The sequence below is a fragment of the Canis lupus genome, chromosome 33 (assembly GCF_011100685.1).
Source record: "Canis lupus familiaris isolate Mischka breed German Shepherd chromosome 33, alternate assembly UU_Cfam_GSD_1.0, whole genome shotgun sequence".
Taxonomy (NCBI): Eukaryota; Metazoa; Chordata; class Mammalia; order Carnivora; family Canidae; genus Canis; species Canis lupus.
The window spans coordinates 1,747,345-1,769,315 of NC_049254.1; the positions used below are offsets into that span (position 1 = coordinate 1,747,345).

General features: G+C 44.2%; 1 protein-coding gene, 1 long non-coding RNA gene and 1 pseudogene across 2 annotated transcripts; 2 read left to right on the forward strand and 1 right to left on the reverse strand.

The window, feature by feature from the left end:
- The first annotated feature begins 1,714 nt into the window (after nt 1-1,714).
- LOC100683357 (adrenocortical dysplasia protein homolog) lies at nt 1,715-2,626 on the forward strand. Its single transcript, XM_038583247.1, is given in 3 exon segments — nt 1,715-1,738; nt 1,740-1,826; nt 1,828-2,626. Coding segments are annotated over 3 exon segments (789 nt in total). The 3' UTR covers nt 2,506-2,626.
- A 1,221-nt stretch (nt 2,627-3,847) lies between these two features.
- LOC106557517 lies at nt 3,848-5,730 on the forward strand (annotated as a pseudogene).
- Nucleotides 5,731-14,169: 8,439 nt separating this feature from the next.
- Nucleotides 14,170-19,065, reverse strand: LOC111093703. Its single transcript, XR_005383024.1, has 3 exons — nt 18,937-19,065; nt 18,101-18,333; nt 14,170-17,516 (listed from the first exon to the last, which is right to left on the reverse strand). It is a non-coding gene; the product is annotated as an uncharacterized LOC111093703 (long non-coding RNA).
- Nucleotides 19,066-21,971: the final 2,906 nt, after the last annotated feature.

Sequence of the window (21,971 nt, forward strand, 5' to 3'; positions counted from 1 at the left end):
GCAAGCTGAATGGGAATATAGTGGAATCACCACCCTTGCATCTTTCAAGTCATTCATGGCAGCTGTGATTTCTGCAATCCCTCCAGAAATGAGATATGGCTTTTGAGTTCCTATTGTCCTACATAAAGTCTCCCACTTTGCCTTTCCCAACTTATAACCCTCATTTCACATATCATGAAACCAGTATGGGGTTTTTGCCAATTGTTAAGTATGTCTATTCCAATTATGCATTCCAGAATTAGACAAATAACCACAGGATGGGCTAAGGGACCCATTGGACCTGCTGAAATGGATCTGAGCTAAAAACAACCAAACAAACAAATAACAACAAAACAACTGGGCTTCCAAAGCTTACTCTGCCTGGTAGGTCACAGTGGCATGTTGGGTCTCCTGGAAATAATGTCAGTTCAGAGCCAGTATTTAGTAATCCCTAAAAAGTCTGATTATTACTTTTTCCCCAATGCACAGTCACCCAGTAAAAGGCTGTAGGTCCCTTTAGGGAAGACTGGGAGTAAGAGTAATGGTATAAAGAGTAAGGGGTGGTGTAGCTGAGTCTTTACTCAAGGGGACTCAGCCTCCTTTTCATTTATGGGGTTCTGGGTCTATAAACTGGCTCGAGTCTTGGAAATAATTGAAGGACTATAACTCTCTGTTTTTATGATTCAAGTTTTTATGATGCAAGACTTTTATTTACTTGGGCCTATAACACTTTTGTGCATACAGACCCAGTAAGAATTTAGTAGATTTCCCATGTATTTCACTTCTAGGAACACCATGATTCAACCAGCCAATGCCATAAATCTTTACAAGTCAGAAGATTCTGATTACTGGTTTGACCTCGCTGTCCCTTATGATAGCCTCACCCACCCCGCCTGTGATGATTGACGGTTGCTTCCCGGCTGTTGCCACCCAAGATCCAACAAGCGCCATGAACTTAGATTTCCCAATTCATATCATTCCTGACCTACAGAGAACAGAGACCACAGAGGTCTTCGAAAATGCTGGACGTCGATGGCACCTCACAAATCTATTTCTCAGAGTTGTGCTGACGGGTGTGTTCTTTAGATGCACCTAGGGTAGGTGAGCAGATCTTAGACGATAATTCCACTCCATTCTCATCTCTGTAAGCCTTTTTATTACTTCCTCTACTATATTCCAAGGCACTTCTGGTATTTCAACTGAGTGAATAGAGATCACCTTTTGGCCCGTATCTCAGCCAAACAACCAAACAAACTGTAGAGCCCTGTCTAACCCTTTGAGCTGCAACATTGAATCCAGAATCTCTGCTTATTAATACTTATCAATAAATTCAGCTTGATCCAATGTTACGTTCCTTCCACCATTATTCAAAACCCTTAGTGTCCATTCTCACACATATTCCCTGGCTTTCTGTCTGTATAAACTGGAAACATCTTCTAGTTCTTTGAGAGCACCTCCTTGGGGTCATACTTTGTACCTCACCTTTCAGTGCCTGCTGGGAAGTGTTTAGTCTAGAAGCAAAAAGGGGCTGTGACGGGTGGGTCGTAAGGAGAATCTGCAATGTTTTGCAGGGCAACTGCTTTACAGGAGGCCATTGGGGGTTCCTCGGGCACATCAGCATTAGCCTCCCCAGGTGGAGGTGGAACGGCCGGATCTATAGGCAAAAAAGACTCAGGATTATTAGAGGTTCATTGTCCGAAGCCTCATCAGGATCTTCCCAGATGGCTCCATTCTGATGTTGACAGGCCCTTGCACAGCGCCCCCCACTCACCCGCTGGGCCTCCACCCGCTATAGGGCTGCGGGAGAAGCTGTGTACACTGTCCCCAGCTCCTGGCTGCACATCTCAGGAGAATGACCAGCGAGTTCTGAGCTCTCTGGGCCCAGGCCCCAGGGCCCAGGCTCCAGAGCTGCCCCCACCAGACCCAGCTTTGCAGGACCTATCGCTGACTATCATCTCTCCTTCCTCACCTACTTCCTCAGGAACCCCAGCTTTACCCAGCCACGTGTCCTCAGAGGAAAGTGGTGCCAGCATCAGCCTTCTGCCTGCCCTGTCCTTGGCAGCTTCAGACCTAGTGCAGAAGAGCAGCTCCCAGGCTGTACCAGCCATCTGTTCAGCCCATGGCCCCCTGCCCCCTGGCTCCCCACACTCTAACCCTGTACCCAGTTCCCCACTCCTGAGCTGCACCCCAAGTCTGTCATCCCTTGGCCATGTATCCAGCCCACATCAGGCCACTGTGACCAAGGCCCAGAAACCCAGCCTGGAGTTCAAGGAGCTAGGGTTGCCCCTCAAGAACTGGCATCACTCTCCAAGGACAAAAAACGCCACAGGAGCCCTGGAATCCAGTCCCGTTTGGGACCCTCCAAAGAGGCATCGTGATGGTTCCGCCTTCCAGTATGAGTACGAGCCACCCTGCACCTCCCTGTGTGCCCAAGTCCAAGCTGTCAGGCTTCCTCCCCAGCTCGTGGCCTGGGCCTTGCACTTTCTGATGGAGCCACAGCCGGAGTCTGAGCTAACCCAGGTGTAAGAGATCATGTGGGCATGTGGGCGGATGTATGCACACAGATCCACGGCTGGAGACTGACAAACAGTGTTCCACACTCTGCTCCTTTGAGTTTTTTAATAAAATAATCTCATGCGGCAGGAAAAAAAAAAATCCTTCCTGAAGGATTTCATTCCTTCCCAGTCAATGCCCTCGCTTTACCAAGACATGTTCCATGAGACTTGGAATTCAGTTTGTGTTGTCATTCAGGCAGTAGCAGGATGAGACCCTGGGTCTGGATCTCAGCAATCTCTGTGGCTGCAGGAGAGAAAGGTTTCTGCCAGAGAAGACATAGAAAGTTTCACATCATTTATGTGGTGCTTAGCCTGGGAATTCAAATCTTCGAGCTCATCCTTTTCTTTCCCTACTTTTTCTAGCACGATTAGGAGCAACCAGCTGATTTATACTTGTTAGTTTGATTGTACTTGTTAGTTTGACAAAAATGTTGTAAGGTATCAAATACGTGGCCACCCAAATGCTTGCCTTCTTTAAGTATTTGACTAGGAGCATCCCAGATGATATTTTGCATGTCTTTTTGCCACATCACACCATGAACTATCATTTACTACTGAAAACATAGGCCATTAATGCTTTTACATCTAATCAGATTAGAGAACCAATTCCAGAAATGTCAAAATCAATTTGGAAAACTATCTTTAAGATTTGGTTCTCCTAGAACCACTCTCAGTGCCCAAATTAGTTTTTCAGAGAAACGGAATCAATAAGCTGTATATGTAGATAAAGAAAAATTTATTTTAAGAAGTTGGCTCACATGACTGTGGGGACTGGCAAATCCAAAATCTGCAGGGCAGGCCAGCAAGCTAAAAACCCAGGTAAGAGTTGACTTTGCTCGCAGTCTTGGGTTTGGAGGCAGAATGTATTCCTCTCAGGAGGCCTGTCTTCTCTAAGGCCTCAACTGACTGCATGAAGCCCACTCACACCGTGGAAGATCATCTGCTTTACTCCAGGTCTACTGACTTAAGCGTTAGCCACATCTAAAATATACCTTTGTAGCAACATCAACACTTGTATTTGACCAAACACCTGGGCACCATAGCCTGACCAAGGTGACACATAAAAATTAACCATCATACTACCCGATGTCTATTTTCCTTTCTTTTGTTAACCAACAGAAATTAGATGTTTAGAATCGCTGAAAACAATTATACCTCACAGCCTGTCTTCTATTTCTGACCAATGAAAGTTCAGCAGAAATCTCTAAGTATGGATTCCAGAAAACTCTTTAAAAATGCGAGACTACTTTTTCACAAAGGGTTTGCCACCAGAACACAGGTGTCATGAAAACCACCGCTAAACCTAAACCAAAATGGGAAAGGAAAAGACTCCCATCATCGTCATTGGACACGCAGATTCGGGCAAGTCTCCACTACTGGCCATCTGATCTACCAACATGGTGGGATCGAAAAAAGAACTATCAAAAAATTTGAGGAGGCTGCTGAGATGGGAAGGGGCTCCTTCCAGTATGCCTGGGTCTTGGATAAACTGAAAGCTGAACGTGAACGTGGTATCACCACTGATATCTCCCTGTGGAAATTCCAGAGCAGCAAGTATTATGTGACCATCACTGATGCCCCAGGACACAGAGACTTTATCAGAAACACGGGTACAGGCACATCTCAGGCTGACTGTGCCGTCCTGATTGTTGCTGCTGGTGTTGGTGAATTTGAAGCAGGTATCTCCAAGGATGGGCACACCAGTGAGCATGGCCTTCTGGCTTGCACACCGGGTGTAAAACAACTAAATGTTGGTGTTAACCAAATGGATTCCACTGAGCCACCCTACAGCCAGAAGAGATATGAGGAAATCGTTAAGGAAGTCAGCACCTACATTAAGAAAACTGGCTACAACCACGACACAGTAGCATGTGTGGCAATTTCTGGTTGGAATGGTGACAACACGCTGGAGCCAAGTGCTAACACGCCTTGGTTCAAGGGATGGAAAGTCCCCAGTGACGATGGGAGTGCCCGTGGAAGCACACTGCTTGGAGCTCTGGGTTGCACCCTGCCGCCAGCTCCTCCAACTGATGAGCCCTTGCGTCGGCCCCTCCTGGACGTCTACACAGTTGGTGGTATTGCTACTGTCCCAGTGGGCCGAGGAGAGACTGGTGTTCGTAAGCCTGGCATGGTGGTGGCCTTTGCTCTGGTCAGTGCTACAACTGAAGTAAAGCCTGTCGGAATCCACCATGAAGCTTTGAGTGAGGCTCTTTTGGAGACTCAATGGGGGCTTCAATGTCTAGAACGTATCTGTCAAAGACGTTCGTGGTGGCAACGTGGCTGGTGACGGCAAAAATGAGCCACCCATGGAAGCAGCTGGCTTCGCGGCTCAGGTGATCATCCTGGCCCGTCCAGGCCAAGTCAGGGCTGGGTATGCGCCTGGGCTGGGCTGTCACACGGCTCACAGTGCTCGCAAGTTTGCTGAGCTGAAGAGAAGATAGATCGTCATTCTATCTGGAAGCTGGAAGATGGTCCCAAGTTCTTGCAATCTGGGGATGCTGCCATTGTTGAAACGGTCCCTGGCAAGCCTACGTGTGTTGAGAGCCTCTCTGACCATCCTCCTCCGGGCCGTTTTGCTGCTCGTGACATGAGACAGACGGTGGCTGTGGGTGTCATCAAAGCAGTGGACAAGAGGCAGCTGGAGCCGCAAGGTCCGCGGGGCTGCCCGGGAGCTCGGAGGCCGAGCGCATGTTATCCGCGAGCCGGGGCACCGCAGGCTTAATCCGCGGAGGCAGCAGGTCCCGGAACGGCTTGTGTCAATTGGCCACTTCAGTCTGATAGTAAAAGACTGTTCCTGATAACGATGCACCGGAAAACCTTCAGAAGGAAAGGAGGAGGTTTTGTGGGCCATTTGTTTTTTGTATGTGCGTGTGGCAGTTTTAAGTTATTAGTTTTTAAAATAAGAACTTTTTAATGGCAACAACTTGACCAAAAATCTACCACAGAATTTTGAGACCCATTAAAACAAAAGTTTAGTGAGAAAAATAAGAAAATAAAATAAAAATGAAAATGAAAATGCGAGACTAAGTTGGCATGTCATTTTGTCATCTTCCCTTGCCTTTTTCCTGCCAAAGATGCAGAAACTATATGTGAGGGCTGGAAGGCAGTGGCGGAGGAGAAATCAACTTCTGAAATACAGAATAACAACATTGATAAGAATGTGGCGGAGCCGAAAAATAGGGGTTTGGATCCCTGAGGGCGGGGTGCAAGCACTGTACCTAGACTGTCAACTTCTGGGCTTCTTTCTGCTGAAAAAATTAAATCGCTATTTGATGAGCCTCTGAAATAAGATCCAGTGTAAGTCAACCTGTGCTAGACACTAAACTATTTCATGTACAGCCTTAATAGCTTAATGTTTCATATTGGGCAGATAGCTTTTGTTCTTTTAAAAAATGCATCAATTACCTTATAGTCAGGGTTTTCTTTAATATCTAGCTTAGAGGCAGATGACGTTAATATTCTCTTCAAATGTTTCTTATGAGGATTAGTTACAATAATAAAGAGTTGCTTTTGTAGAAGAAATATCCTTTGAAAAGTCATTAGCAATTTAAAAACTCTATCAAGAAAACAGATTAATTGATACTTGTTCCATGTTGCGCTACACGACCCAGCCGGGACTAGGGCTCAGATACTCTGATAGTCACTAGTTTCCTAAGAATCATAGTCCATGAGGCTGTTGTGCGTCCTCGGAGATGACACCCCGACGGCTGGCTCTCAGAAACAAGAGAGAAGAGACGGAGCAGCACAGAGCCACAAAGATACGCAAGAGATCACTGTGTCACTTACGGAAACAAAAATTCAGGAAAGAGATGGAAAAAATTCTCTCTAAGCTAAAATTTTTCCTTAATTATTCTCAAAGCAAGAAGTAAGATAATCTTGGAAACGCAGAGGGTTTTGTTTCAGCAAAAGCCGCCCACCCGGCCGGCTTGCACGGGGAGCGCAGCTCTGGAGGCGGGAGGCCTCGGCCCAGGCGCCCGCAGGTGTCTTGAGGAGGGGGACTCCGCGTCCTGGGAGGGCTGCTTCTTACAGCGTCGGAGGAGTGAGGGGCCCGAGCCTTAGGGGCCCTGTCACCTGCGCTCTATCCCCAGGGGGCTGAGCCCGCGGCGGCGGGAGGGAGGCTGTCGGGGGAGGCCGCGGGCCGGGTGCCAGGGCCGGGGTGCCAGGGGCCGGGGTGCCAGGGCCGGGGGTGCCAGGGCCGGGGTGCCAGGGCCGGGGGTGCCAGGGGCCGGGGTGCCAGGGCCGGGGTGCCAGGGCCAGGGGTGCCAGGGGCCGGGGTGCCAGGGGCCGGGGTGCCAGGGCCGGGGTGCCAGGGGCCGGGGTGCCAGGGCCGGTGTGCCAGGGCCGGGGTGCCAGGGGCCGGGGTGCCAGGGCCGGGGCGCGAGGGCCGGGGATGCCAAGGCAGGGTGCCAGGGCCGGGGTGCCAGGGGCGGGGGTGCCAGGGCCGGGGGTGCCACGGCCGGGGCGCGAGGGCCGGGGGTGCCAGGGGCGGGGGCGCAGGACCTGGACACGGACCTGGGCGGCGGGGGCGGCCCCGAGCCAAGTGGGGACAGGGAGGACTCACCTCGTGCCGGCGCCACCAGGTCTTCCGAGCGCAGGTGAGGTCAAGGGTGACGGTTCTCTCCATCGATTGTGCGCGGCGGGGGAAGGGGGGGCAGGGGCCGCGGGGGACATGGAGCGCCCTAGGGACCCGGGTCGCCCTCCAGGGTGAGGCACACGCGGGTGCGCCCGACGGCCCCGCCCCACGGTCCCCCCACGGCGCTCGGGCCGCAGCTGCCTGGGTCCTGGGGCCCAGGCCCGCGGGAGGGGCGCCCGGGGGTCGCCGGAAGGAGCCGGGTGGGATCGCCGGCCCGCGTCGGCAGAAAGGAAGGCCTGGGCCCTGGGCCACCGGGGACCATCCCCTCCGCCACCCGCCCCCCGCCCCCCGCCCCCCGCGGGGTCCCCACGCGGCTGTCCCTGCGCAGGGCCCGCCCCCCCGCGGACCCCCTCCCTCCCCGTGGGACCCCCCCCACTCCCTCCCCACGGCCCCCCCTCCCCACGGTCCCCCATTCCCTCCCCGTGGGACCCCCCACTCCCTCCCCGCGGGCCCCCCTCCCTCCCCGCGGCCCCCCATTCCCTCCCCGTGGGACCCCCCACTCCCTCCCCGCGAGGCCCCCCTTCCCTCCCCGCGGCCCCCCACTCTCTCCCCACGGGCCCCCCCATTCCCTCCCTGTGGGACCCCCCCACTCCCTCTCCGCGGCCCCCCCTCCAGGCTTCTTTCGGTCCTTGCCTCTCCGGGCTGGGCCCCGACGCCCCGATTCACACAGCATCCCCCACACAGCACCCGCCACGGCCCCCCCGGCTGCGCTTTTTCCTCTCCTATAACATGAAACAATTTCTAATATAATGTTACGTGTGTATATTTGTTTGTTTCTTATGCATCACCGGGTGGGTTGTTTTTGGGGGGTTTGGGGTTTTTTGTTTGTTTCTTGTCTACCTTTCTTTTCAGTGAAATGTAAGCTGTGATCTTCGCCTATTTTGTTTAACAATGCATCTTAAGACACTTGTTCAGTGGATTTAAGATAGTTGTGGAGTGAATTTAGATCATCAGATTTCTGCTTTTGCGATTTAGCTATAAGAAATATGAGCTTTGTGTACATCACAAAGTACACAACAATCAGGAAATGAATACAGTATAATAAGTAAGAAATACATAATAAATATAAAAGTTCTGTCCAGAAACTTCAAAATCTCTCGATGCAGGTAACCTCGGTTTTGGAGCAAGGCACAGCAGGTGCAAACCCAGGAGGTGAAAGCCAAAAGTGATCATTCTATCCAACTTCTTTATTCTACTAATGAAGACAATTAGGCCGAGGGACATTAAGTGTATTGAAGAATGTTAAAAAGTCAGCTGGTGGCACAACTAGAATTAGAACCAAATTTTCTAATTACTAACACAGTATCCATTACTTCCTCCAATTAACAGTATCACTGCTCAAATAAAATTTATAACAATCAAAAAAAAGTGCAAAGGAAGAAATTTCCAATGTTCTTGAGTATAAAAATGTATGGCTTTGAAAATTAAGCTGCAGGCCCTGATTTCACCAAGTGGAAATCCACTAGTCTGATACACTTGCTTCTCAAAAAGCGTAGATGGCTGCAGTCGAGCTTGTCTGAACGTAGAACTGTAAGAGCAAGGAGAGGTGTCCTCCTGAATCTAAAGTTACAATCTCATTGAACTAAATTACTGGCTTCGGCCAGTGGGTGGGAGTCTCATTTGCAGAACTGAAGTGAGTATAGGAACATCTACTACTAAAGAAGGGAAAGGTGGGGTCAACTAGTAAACGTGAAGGAAGTGGACGTCGTTGCTATAAGGGAATACCTTTTTAGTCTATTTGCTATTGAATAGTTTCTAAGAATCTTTTTTTTTTTCTATTTAAATGACCAGCGAGTTAATTTACCCAGGAGAAAAACATCTAATAACTGTGCTTATGCTTCTACACCCTGAATTTTACACACGGAGCGTAATTCTCCCGCTGAGTGTTACCAAATGAGAATCTGGGTCCGTGTCTCAGATCACTGGAATGTGATAGTCCCTCCTCGCTGCAACTGAAAACCAGGAAGGTAATAATTTTATAGCAAAGTTTATCATCTTCTTTCCCAGACATTTGGCTCTTTCGGTCTTGGGATTCTTTCCCCACTTCAATGTTTTAGCTAATTGAGATGCATTTCTATCTGATGAAGGCTGAACGCATCTTCCCTGGTGAAAATATTATACATAATAGTTATTAATGTCCCTGTGTTTAATCCCCACTTCACTGACAATAAATCAGTTTTTAGATTTCCTCTATAAATTGGCAATAAAAAGTTCATAAAACTAATCATTTAAAGGTCAATGTTTATATAGTCAAAGAAAAATAGAATCAAGACAACCCGTTTAATTCTCTGCTTTGCACTAATTTAAAAAAAATGTTCTTCTACTCAGCAATCACTATAAGTCCATTCTGTAAAATAAAATTAGAATTTCAGCACCATCTGCAAATTCTCTCACACTGAAAGTTAATTACATTATCGTTAAACTGATTTGTTAGAGCTTGAAATGTTGTGTTATAGTAAGAATACATGAAGAATCTTTCAAATTCTGGTATCAGACTCTTCTCATTTTCAAACAAAACATTGCCTCATGTATTCAATGTAATCTGGTTAACTAACTGAAATGGTAGGATTCTTTATCCTCATTATTGTACAAGAATGTTAAATTATCTCCTTGGGAAGAAAGAAATAGTCATAACAATTGTTTTCTAAATTTTAAAAACTAGCAAATTTCTCTGCTTTCCAGAGTAGTATGGAATTTTTTTTTTTAATTTATTTATGATAGTCACACAGAGAGAGGGAGAGAGAGGCAGAGACACAGGCAGAGGGAGAAGCAGGCTCCATGCACCGGGAGCCCGACGTGGGATTCGATCCCGGGTCTCCAGGATCGCGCCCTGGGCCAAAGGCAGGCGCCAAACTGCTGCGCCACCCAGGGATCCCTAGTATGGATTTTTTTATTTGAAAAACTCAGTTTCCCTTCCAGATACTTCAAACCTTATTTAAATGCAAATAGTGTCCCAAAATATCTTCTTTCAACATACCATTCTCAATTGGAGACATAAGCAATTTAATGAAAAAAAAAATTGATAAGCAATTCATTAACTGGAGATTTTCATTAAGTTCATGACTTTCCTGGAAGTATTTTAATGTAACTATTTTTCACACAACACAAATAAAAATCATGTATTATATGGAAAGGAAGACAGATCCAATGATTGACCAAACTGCGAAAAATCTGAACATGGTTTTGTTCTCAGTACTATGGCAAGTTTCCACTTGACACCAAGCATCCCATTGGATAATCATAACATACTAGAAAGAGTGTAGATGCAAAAAATTGCAGAAGATTACAGTGACTTCTCAAGAAAGAGAAATATCTCTAACATCTTTGGATTATTCCTGAATTATGCATATAACAATGCTAAAATTTTGTTAAAACTTTGAAAGCTTGAAGGTCTCTCCCCTCCACAAGCCCCAACCATGTTTTCTCTTGAGACCAGCAATGAAAAGATTTGTTTAATATAAAAACCCTCCTAAAAAAAAAAAACAAAAAAAAACAAAAACCCTCCTAAATTTGTATAACGGGTTCCTAAATTATTTAACTTCCTAAATTCTTAAAGGGGAAAGTCTCTTTTTCCATTTAGTATATTATTTGAAAAAGTAAATACAGTAATAACATATGTCAGCATAACCAAATCAATCTTCAGTTTACTGTCTAAAATTTAAAAGAAACTTTAGCAGCATAAGAAAATATTGTAGGTTCTGATTATGTGTTTTCTTGTATCTCCCTATTTCTATGGTTTGTATTTGAAAATGGTAAGATGGTCCATTGCAGACTAGAAACATAGAACATATTTCCATTCCAAAAGGACAGTAACCAAAAGCACATCATTAAACAATAGAAGTCTATCTGGGTCATCTGGTCAAACTTGCCCTGTAGCATTTCACACAAAATGCAATTTATTTTCTAAATTGAGTAACAGCCTCACAAAAGGATAAACTATAAAACTAGACAATACCCCTGCCCTGTTGGACCTCAATATATCTTGCTGCCAAATAAGAGAAAGTACTCAAAGAGAGAACAGAAATCCATAACCAAAGTGGGAAATAAACTTTAAAGTATGAATTTCTCTACAAATGAGTAGCAAGAACCAGAGGGAGAAGGAAAATCAACTCAACTGTTTCAATGAGGAACTACCAAATTATCTGAGAAGCAGTAATTTTCGGGACAATCAGTCCACCATTGTCATAAGGAAAGGGACCTGACACTCGGGCTCTTTAGGACAGTAAGGAGATGAGCAAATATTTATGGATGTCCACACTGATTCTTTTAAATGTTTTTCAAAAAGAAGTTTTATAGCCTGCAACACAGAAAATAACCATCACCAGCTCATATTTTCCATTTTGTTGGGCTTGATGGTGTTCTCAATAATGGTGAACTAAGGCTGTCTGCTTGGAATTAATGATTAGAAAATCTCACAGTATCAGTATTAACGTTAGATAACAACAGCAACAGCTAACATCTATTAAATGTTTATAATGGGCCGAGTGAGTGCTCGTCTGAGTACTTTGATTTTTTAGCTTGTGTAAATCCTCATAATGCAAATTATCTTGCCTATTTTATCAAAGAGAAAATAAAGGCACAGAGAATTTACCTGATTTACCCTAAATCACATAGCTAGTGATCTTAGAGCTATTATCTGAACCCACTTAGTCTGACATCCAGGCCCACGTACTTGGACTAGTTGTACTTGGACATAGTTGATTATGTCTTAGCTTAACCATGTCAAAGGAACCTAGGCAGTAGCAACAGAAGCCTACAATGGATTTTGACTTTCTGTAGTCAATGCCATTTTTTTGGTGGGTGAGCTTGCATATTACATTTTCTTCTATAATATTTTAAGCTCAGAAAAGAGTTCTATCTTGCAAAGATTGAACAAATATTCATTTTAGCCAACACCACCAATGACACTACTAAATAAGCCAGCACTTTCCTTTGTATCTTGTCTGTACTTTGAAGGGTCCAAGTCCAGAATTACCCTGAAGACGACTTCAATTTCTTGGCCATGGGCTTGGGCCCCTGGCTTAGTCTTGCCAGGCTAAGAGCTACATCCACCTTCACCTTCCCCATCTCTTTAAGGGTACGCAGCAGTCTGATAAGATGTCTTAGAAGTGTGAATCCCTTGGCCGAGCCGATTGCCTATTGCCCTGTCCTACCACCCTAATTCCCCTACCTCTCAACACAGAAATAGGATGAGAAAATTGCACTCCACGAAGTACTATACCTAGACTAGCTGGATGTCCCATACCTGCCTAAATTTAGAAGATGGGCAGCCTCTGAAGCCCAGCGCATGTCTCTCTTTGTACTACCATGTGTTGCTAAGAAATCACTCTGTGTCAACAACAAATAAAAAGTTAAGTGCAGTAAAGAATCAATAACTCTTCCTGGATCCATAAAGGGCCTGAGGACACAGAGAAAACCCCTGCTCTCCAGACTGGAGAGACAAGCAAGTGCACACAGGCAGTCCCAGCTTCCTGCAGTCGTGCGAAGCGGCCTCCGGAAACAGAGCTGGAGCAGGAAAGCTTGGACCTTAATTGACAAATAGCTGGAGGCTCCGTGCAGACAAGTCAGAGAGTTAAAAACTCCAGGGGGACCCAGTCACAGGGGGTCACCATGCTTTTGCGAGTCTTACCTCCAGGAGCACAACCAGGTTCTCACAGTAAATATCAGAGAAAAATCCCCTCCTGCTGCCAGCAGTGGTTGGGGAAAAGGTACTGTTTTTGAAATACACCGGAGCACTTGTTTCTTAACAAGCCCTGATCTCAGGGGAGACTAGTTAACCCCAGTCTCACAAGCTGTGGGTTTTATCCCAGCCTAACTGACCTGCGGTGGAGAAATACCCAACTCCAGCCAACCAGAGCCATCTTGTCCCACCAAGAGGGGGGAGGAATTAAAAAACAAAAACAAAAAACTTGTAAACCTCACAGTCCAGAGGCTAAAAGTCAGGATCTTCCCCTCATTTTGTGATGCTTCTCTCAACCCTGAAAAATACAATAAATTTGTTATAAAGCTACTGTGGAAAAGAGGAAAAGCTCTTTTGTATTAGTCTATGAGTGCGTATTGTGTTTGTGTCTCTGGGTGGGGGAGTTGTGAAGGGAGGGAAAGACATTAGAATAAAGCTGTTGAGAAGAACATGTATTTAGCTAAGAAGGAAATGAAAAGCAATACTAAATCTAACACTCAAGTAGATAAAGCTTCCAGTACCTTCACAGGAAATAAATGAATGGTGCTAATAGCTGGATCCAATTTATAAGGCACTAAACGGATATTATAGGAGGAAGGGAGATAATTAATCTTCAGCTAGAACAATGAAGGATCAGCTGCAGTATTATCACAGTGCCACATTCCAAGACACTGGAGGTGCTTTGCCTTCCAATGTATTAATCAAAGACTATCCAGAATTAGGATGTTTAATTATTTGCAAGGATTCTTTGTATTTTTTATCTCTGCACAAAGCCACTGATTACTCCATATAAAAAGTTTTCCCTCTAACACCAATGTTAATAGCCCCTGAGTATAGAAATAAAGATATTTGACTTCAAAATTTAACAGAGGTATAGTTTTTGTGAATATTTGATAGATTAGAAATTTGATTTCAAATTTAATAAAGCTATAGTTCCTGGTGATTCTTTGAGTATTTGGTGTAAATTGTTTAAACCTTAGAACTTATAACAAATAGTGTCATTCTACTTTCATTAGATTCAAATAAAAAAAATAAAGTCATAAAAAAACTGAAGTCATGATTCTTAAACACAGGAAAAAAATGTCCAAATGTTAATTCTGTTTCTGCAGGAGATTACCTCAAACATGCGTAACATTGGTAATGAGGAAAGTTTTGGGCAATCTATGCCACTTCACAAATGCATAAAATAAAATGGGAGAGTAGAAAGCCAAGCACATTCTTTACCTTACAATATTTAACAAGTTTATTCTTAAAAGTTTCATAAATAAATTCTTATCATTATCAAAGTGATATAATCATCAACACGACATTGGTCGGCTACTTTTCCAGTAAACAAGTTTTAAAACAGGTGTTGTCGTTTTTTTCTGCTCCTCTCACACCTATATGTTTCCCTCTAGTTTGGAAAGACTGTCTTCCACTGTTTTCTTTTGCCTCGACTGTGCCCCTTAGTACATTTTACAAGTATGATCACATTCGCCTTTCAACTGTCATTAAATCCAATACTTTCTTATATTTATTTTACAATAGTCAATAAATATTGCTCAGCCTATGCAGAGTGGTGGTGCCATAACTCCATCTATAAACCTTCAAGGTTTTCTTACTCTAGGGATGCAGTCCAACCTCCTTAGTGTTACACTCGCGGCTTGTCCTTAGAAGGTAACGCCTTCTTCTAGGGCAAAGATTGTTCTGAATTTCTTGTAGCTCATTACAAAAGATTCAGGGTCCCTAAGCTCAGTGTTTCTCAGCTGTGACAAAAATCACCCCCATGGGACTTGGTGGGCTATGGGGCAAAGTACAGCCTTGCAAACGTGAGGCTCATATTTCCTGATGTGCTGTTAGTGATACGAGTCCTTTGTTTCTGACCTGGAGTCTCATGTCCTCCCGTATCTTCCATGAATACCCGATAAGCTCACTTATTAGTTGGCAAGTAGCTTCCATCAATGGAGATCAGGTGTTAACAGAGCCATGGCTTTCTGGAAGAAAAAGAATAAGGGCCTCATAGGCCCGTGTTCAGGATATAGAAGGACTCCTTAGGATTTGAGAAAGAATGCTCTTGCCTGGAGTAAGCAAAGGCAGGGAGAGGGGGCGTTGCAGGGAGGAAACTAGTGTCCCCTACTCTCCTACCTGTTCATGAATACTAATAGGCTGAGCGGTTGAGGAAAAGTAGACTGGAATGTAAGTTGCCCCGGCAGTGATGTGATGCCTGGTCACTGTTCTCCAGGCAGGAGGGGGAAGGGATACGATCACCACAACCCAGCAGCAAGCGTCGCTACCCCAGTTGAGAGGCAACGTGTCTGTAGCTGTGGGTCCAGGAGTCCCTCGAGCTGAAACTGATGGTGTCAGTGATGAACTCAGACATGTGAGCAGGTAAAAACACTAGAGGTCTTTTCTCAGTTCCTGCACCACCTGAAACCAAAAGTGGACGTGCTGTGCTTACTAATGTGGCACAGTCTCTCCCTCTGTGTCCTCCGTTCTTCACTCCCCTCACTACCCTAACCTCAGCTGGTTAATGGAGAAAGAAAATTAGCAGCAGGCTGAGGTTTCCCTGTCCTCAAGAGGCACTGAAAACCATCGGCACCTATTCATGTATGTGCTGGGATGCTTCAGGGACAGGAGACACTCGGACTTCCATGACTGCTAAACATAGGCACCCAACTCACCATCCTCCCCAGGGCTTCCAGGGCAAGAAGATGTCCGAATTCCACTGTTGCTGTTTGGACAGTTCACAGGGGGGTGCATGGGGTAGTGGGAGGGGGTGGAGTCTAACATGATGGTTTGGGGGGATTCTTTGGGGTCAGTTCAATGTGCTGCTGATGTCCTTACACCCGAACGTACAGTAGGACTGATGTGTTATATATTTAAACTTCATGTCCCATAAGTGCCATATGGGTGGCTCTCAATCAGTGAAGAGACACAGTGAAAGAACTGTTAGTGGGACAAACACTCCTGGAACTTTCTACCGATGGGCAGGTAGAAATCAGCGTGCAGGCCTCTGCCCTCTAATGTCCAAAGCTGTCACTAGACAGAATACGTTCTGTTGGTTGGCAAGTCAGCAGTTACGTTTCCAATCATCACACCTCCTCGGCAGGTGTGGCTAATAAACCCTGACAAAAATACAGAGGGGCCGTCACACCACGTAATTTATTAGGACTACTTAGGTGGACTAACAATGCTCAGTGCGTCCAGAAATCAAGGAAAACCTACTATTTCTTTGGATCTTCCATGACAAAAAAGGAGAATTATCATGTTGTGACATGTTAGGCATCGGAGACAGTGCGGTCTCACTCAGGCGTTTTGCTCCATTCTTCGTATCCACAAATGCACACAGGTCAGCATTCTCTGAGTGGGGCTCAAACCAGCAAGTTGTCCTGGAACCTATCCAGCCAGCTGTAGAACACTCTAGATCTTTGCAACCCCATAGCTTTAATGATCCCTTTGAGATACAAATATCTGATCTTGTATATGAGACACTGTGCAGTAGAAAGCCGCCTCTGCCCTGAAGACACCCTTGTGCTTCTGCACCTGTTGCCTCCTGGATATGGCTACTAGGTACAGTCCTTTTGGAAGCAGCTATCCCCTCACCGATGAGCTCTTGCCAAAAACAAATACCCAACCCAGGGAGGCCTAACGACGCCGCAGTCTGATATTCCCATTTAGAAGTGGGTCAGCAGCTTGCACTCAATAGCTCCGAAGGTGGGAGGGGACCTGGAATGCTCAAAAACACACTAGGCCTGGCTCCACTGGTAAGTCAACTTTACATGGAAAAGTGTCAAGTCAACTCTCCCTCTGGAAACTTTATCCCCCTACACTTTATCCCCCTATGAGTCGAAGCTACTGGCTTGTCAGGCCTTCAACACACAGAGATTCCCATAAAAGCTTGGTGCACCTAAGCGAGATCCAGTGAAAATTTTGATTCTCAACCAATTTTTCTATGGTTTTTGAAACAAAAACCACTGGGCTACTCAAGCTTTCCAGCCTCAGCACCAGCTATGTAGAATCAAAGCTGAAAAATACTATGTGATCTCACTTATATGTGTAATCCTTTAAAAAAAATACAGCTAGAAAAAAAACTGAACTCATAAATACAGACAAGAGATTGATAGTTGCCAATGATGAAGGGACAGGGGTGGGCGATGCGGGTGAAGGGAGTTACAAGGTACAGACTTCCAGTTATAAGATGAATAAGTCGTGGGGATACGAGATGCAGCCTGGTGACTATGGTCAGTGATACTATATCACATATTTGAAAGTTGCTAGTGGAGTAGATCTTCGAAGGTCTCATCTCGAGGGAAAAAAAATTGAATGACTACATGCAATGACAGATGTTAAGTAAACCTATTATGGTGATCATTTTGCAATGTATGCAAATGTCAAATCACGGTGTTAACACTTGAAACGAATGCAGTGTTCTGTTTGTCAATCATATCTCAATGTTTAAAAATGGAAATATTCACTCTGCTCGGTGGGCCGAATTCAAGGCCGATGCACAGCATTCTACGTGGACCTCGTGCCACCTTCACCTCAGGGTTCTTGGTGGCGCCTCATCGTTGCCAGGCATATTTTTAGGTTACAGGCTGGCTGTTTCAGTCCACTCGGGCATCAACCCTCTGGCCTTTGACCTCATCTGAGTCCCGTGATGGCCGCAGCCTCCCTTCTCCTCCACCACCACCTGCAAAGTTAAGAGGCACAGTTCATATGAGCACTCTCACCTCTGACCACAGCTGTAGGCTCAGCAGCCTTCGAGACTACTGTTTGGCTCACCAGCTCACTAGAAGAACTCACTGAAAGCAGTTGGTTAGACTCAGTTCTGGAGTATTCTAGGGACAGGATGCGTACTACAATCAGCCAAAAAATCGGATTGGCCCCCCAAATGGCCAACCACAGTCTCCGGCCCCTCAGGTGACTGACTGCGACCTTCGCGGCCCTGAGACCTCACCGCAAATCATAAATATGACTCAAAACCCTCAGGCAAACAAAGATATTTTTAGTGGGTAGAATATTCCGAGGGCTTGAAGATGACCTCTCAGGGAGCAAGGGTAAAGATTCCACCTCTAATTCAGACCCTCTTCATTCAGACAATGGTTTGCTTTTTGTTTAAAAAACCATTGAAAAATTGGTTGAGAATCAAAATATTCACTGGTCTACGTGGATGGACTTTCCACGTTCCCTGACATCCCGCAGCGCCTGGTATCACTTAGTTTTGGAATTATCTTCTCAAAAACAATGAAAATTTCCGATGTTTAGCTTTCTTACCCTTTCCTTGTCCACAGCTTGGTAAGGTAGTTTGGTCACTGAGTCTGGTCATCTCAGAGAGAACTAATCCTCCATCAGCCACTTCCTGGGTGACGATGATGAGCAAGGTGTGGAGGAAGCACACAGACATCTTTTGAAAATGTGAGATTCTGCTCTAGCCATTCCTGGACGAAATGCTACTTTCTTTCTCCCAAGGACAATCCTTAGCTGGCTTGATGGTCACACCTCCTTGACTGTGAAGCCAAAATGGGGCATAGAAGATTCAAACCAAAAACAAACAAACAAACAAACAAACAACAACAACAAAAAAAAAAACAAAAGAAGAAGATTCCAACCTGATTCAGGTCCAGCCACCTGGTCTTACACCATAAAGATAATGACCATTTGGTTGTCCATTGCTTGTGGAGTCCTCCCACAGTAGCCCATACAGGACAAAACTCAGGACATGGAAGGGATCTGGAAGTTTTATAGAAATGCCCTTGCTGCTCTTACAAATGATCCTTTATATGAAAGGGTTGGATGTGAGTAGATGACTGGAGAAAGGGTGAGGTTCTAGCTATTGGAATAGAAAGTGATTTTATGAAGATGGAGAGCAACAAACCTGGCACCTGAGGAGAGAACATCTTAGATACAAAAAAGAATAAGGAAAGGAGAAAACTTAATCATAATTTTCTTTCAGAACTTTCTGTGGTTATGTTTCACATGAAAGAAAATGTCTCAGTATGGCTTTTCAAAACTTTATTTAGTTAATACCAATTGAATCCTAGGTCACCCATCCATCCCCTTCCAGATGAGTCTGACCATTTATTTCTCTTTAGCTTTTTTAAGACATCTACCTGAGAGAGCACTGGATGGCCGTTACACCCGAAATACATCTGGATGGCTCCTCGTCCTAATTCTTAATCATTTAGTTGAACAGAGGAATGCCAACCAGCTGGTAGTGTGGAAAAACTGGTAGTCCTTCTGAAAAGAAACGAAAAAAGAAAGAAAAGATTCAATTATTTAAACTGAATTTTGAACTCTCAAGGCAATAAGCCAGTCAGGTAGACTACATTGGAAGCACTCTCAACTTGTGCCCTCTGACTGATGTAGGTTCTCTTTGGCCACCATCAATTAGAAATGACATTTTCTTTCCAAGGACAAATTCAGAATTACATTTTCAGGTGGAAGCTAGGCAATAACACGTCTTTCTCCCAAAAACGTGGTAGCTTGTGCCTTAGTAGGGGTAGTAAGAGACCTTCATGTTTAAGGAAATACCGCCTCTGCTCTAGAAGGCATCCAACTCAGTCATAACCCACTGACCAGGGTTGATATGAATGAGACAATTGCCTTTTATTTCTTCCTTGCAAGACGATGAAGGGGTTGGGCAATCTTGAATACATTTTTATGAACCTGGCTTAAACCTCAAGTCAGGTGTAAAGGACAATATGGAAACTTAAAGGAGAAGCCATCTGGCTTTCTACAGGACGTTCTAATTGTTTATAGTAGGCCTGGCATGACTGAGGTAAATAGCACATGTTAGCCCCATCCTTCTTGGAATCTTGCTGGGAGGAGCCTTAATTAAATTAAATGCTATTTGAGACAAACTAAATCAATGTGGTCCCCTATCAGATTAACTAGAATGTAGCAATCTACACAAAAGACACAATTATTTGGAGACAATTCCCCATGGATATCTCCTACCTCTGCACATTTTTGTGAGCAAGGACACTACCACTAACTAGACTATTTTTAGTTCTGGACTATTTTAAGGACGTCGTATAGCAAATACCCTTGGCAGATAGAAATAGTGCGTTTTCCTCCAAGACAGAGTAAATAAATCTGCTAGTATCATAATGTCTCCTACAAGGCAAAGGTCAAATAGATCTGCTTGCAGTTCATTATGAGATACTGGGGGTTCTTAAACTTGGGAGTTCCTCAGCTATGATGGAAATCTGCACATACACAGCATTCACTTGAGCCCTTCTGCATCTCTCTGTCATGGGTCTCCAAGGGTCAGGAGAACTGCTGTATACATGAAACTCATAGTGTTTGCTGTGCTGGGAGTAACAAGCCCTTTGTCTTTGACACAGGAGTCTCTTGTTTTCTATCAGAATTCAAAAAAATGGTAGCAGGCTAACTCATTAGCTTCCTAGTACGGTACATTTTCTGACTCTCTACAATTCTTGATAGTGTTCAGAACTTTCAAAACAAACTTGTGTACTAGTGTGGGAGATGGGGGTAGGAGGGAATCCAGAATGAGAAAAAAAAAAACTGCATGTAATTTCCATAGTTGTTTATTGTCAGTTTGTGCATTTTTTTCCTCATGGACAAATTCCCCCCTCTCAGTTAAGCAGAGACATCTATACAACAACATAGTTCTCACTACCTAGCCTCAACCTGAAAACTTTACTTAATTTGCAACTTAATATAAATAGACCTGCCTTCATTTCATAAGTACAACTTGGAAAATTAATATTTTTGAATCAAAGCATTAAGAAACTAAATAACAGAGCAACAATTGTTTAGGAAAATACTTTTCGGAAGTCATTAAAGTGGGATTATAACTCTTAGTCTATTGCTTTGCCAGCTGAGCCATACAAAATATGTATCTATAATGAACAGTTCATACAATTCCAGAAATACTAGAAAAGGAAACACTGCAAGCAGCATCTGTCCCATGGCAGTTATACTGAACCCCCTGAGTGCCATAGATTTTTGCATACGTACAAACACATGATCATTTCAATCGGTCTGTCTATGTACATGCCTATTTTGAGATATGAATATGCCAGTATATAATAAGAGTAATTAAAAGTTGTCATGCTTTAAGATTATCTATGAAATTATTTATTAAAGTTTTATGATCTGTATCTTTTCTACAATTGTTGCCAGTTGAAAATGTACTTCATCCTTTCTGGAATGAATAGCAGGAATATATACTCTGGGACATTTGAGTATAAAGGCCCAAAGGGACATAGGCCTTGGGAACAGCTGGGTTTTGGGGGCCTGACTTCTTGTAAATATTAAATCTAATTTTTCCCAATTACAGCCAGCACATATGGATGTAATACTAGTAGGGGCATCTCATTCAAAAATATCAATATAGTTAATATATTTGGGTTCATTTAAAGTTTATAGTCAGAACAGCCCAAAGACAAGGATTCAAACTTCCAGTGTCTGCTGGTTGGCAAAGATCCAAGTGAGATAATTCAGTTGGTTGCTATTTTTGTGTCAAATGAGTCTTATAACTGATTTTTACTGTTATGTACTATAGTCAGAAATATTCCACAAATAACATTTAAAAAATATTTTCAAACACAGAAATAAGCTATCCTTACATACAGTCTAACGAAAATGTTTCATGTTGGGGGATCCCTGGGTGGCTCAGCAGTTTAGCGCCTGCCTTCGGCCCAGGGTGTGATCTTGGAGTCTCGGGATCGAGGCCCACATCAGGTTCCCTGCACGGAGCCTGCTTCTCCCTCTGCCTATGTCTCTGCCTCTCTCTCTCTCTCTCTCTCTGTGTCTCTCATGAATAAATAAATAAAATCTTAAAAAAAAAAAAAGAAAATGCTTCATGTTATTTTAATTAAATTTTGATTTATTATCAAGTTATTTCACTTCTTATACACCTACTAATGTTATATATACAAATACTATAACACTTAAAATCAGAATTTTTAAGTCTGATATTAGTATACATTTTTAAGGGATTATTTTGCCATAACATCATAATTGAATATTCTTGTTAAATATCAGTTTTTTTCAATATGATTTGTGAATTTTAAAGTGTAAATTTTATGTCACTAGTGTTATTTTTTGCAATAGATTCTGTGAGATAAAAACTCCACTTGATTAATGGATATCTGTTTATGAAGCCAATAGTTCAACA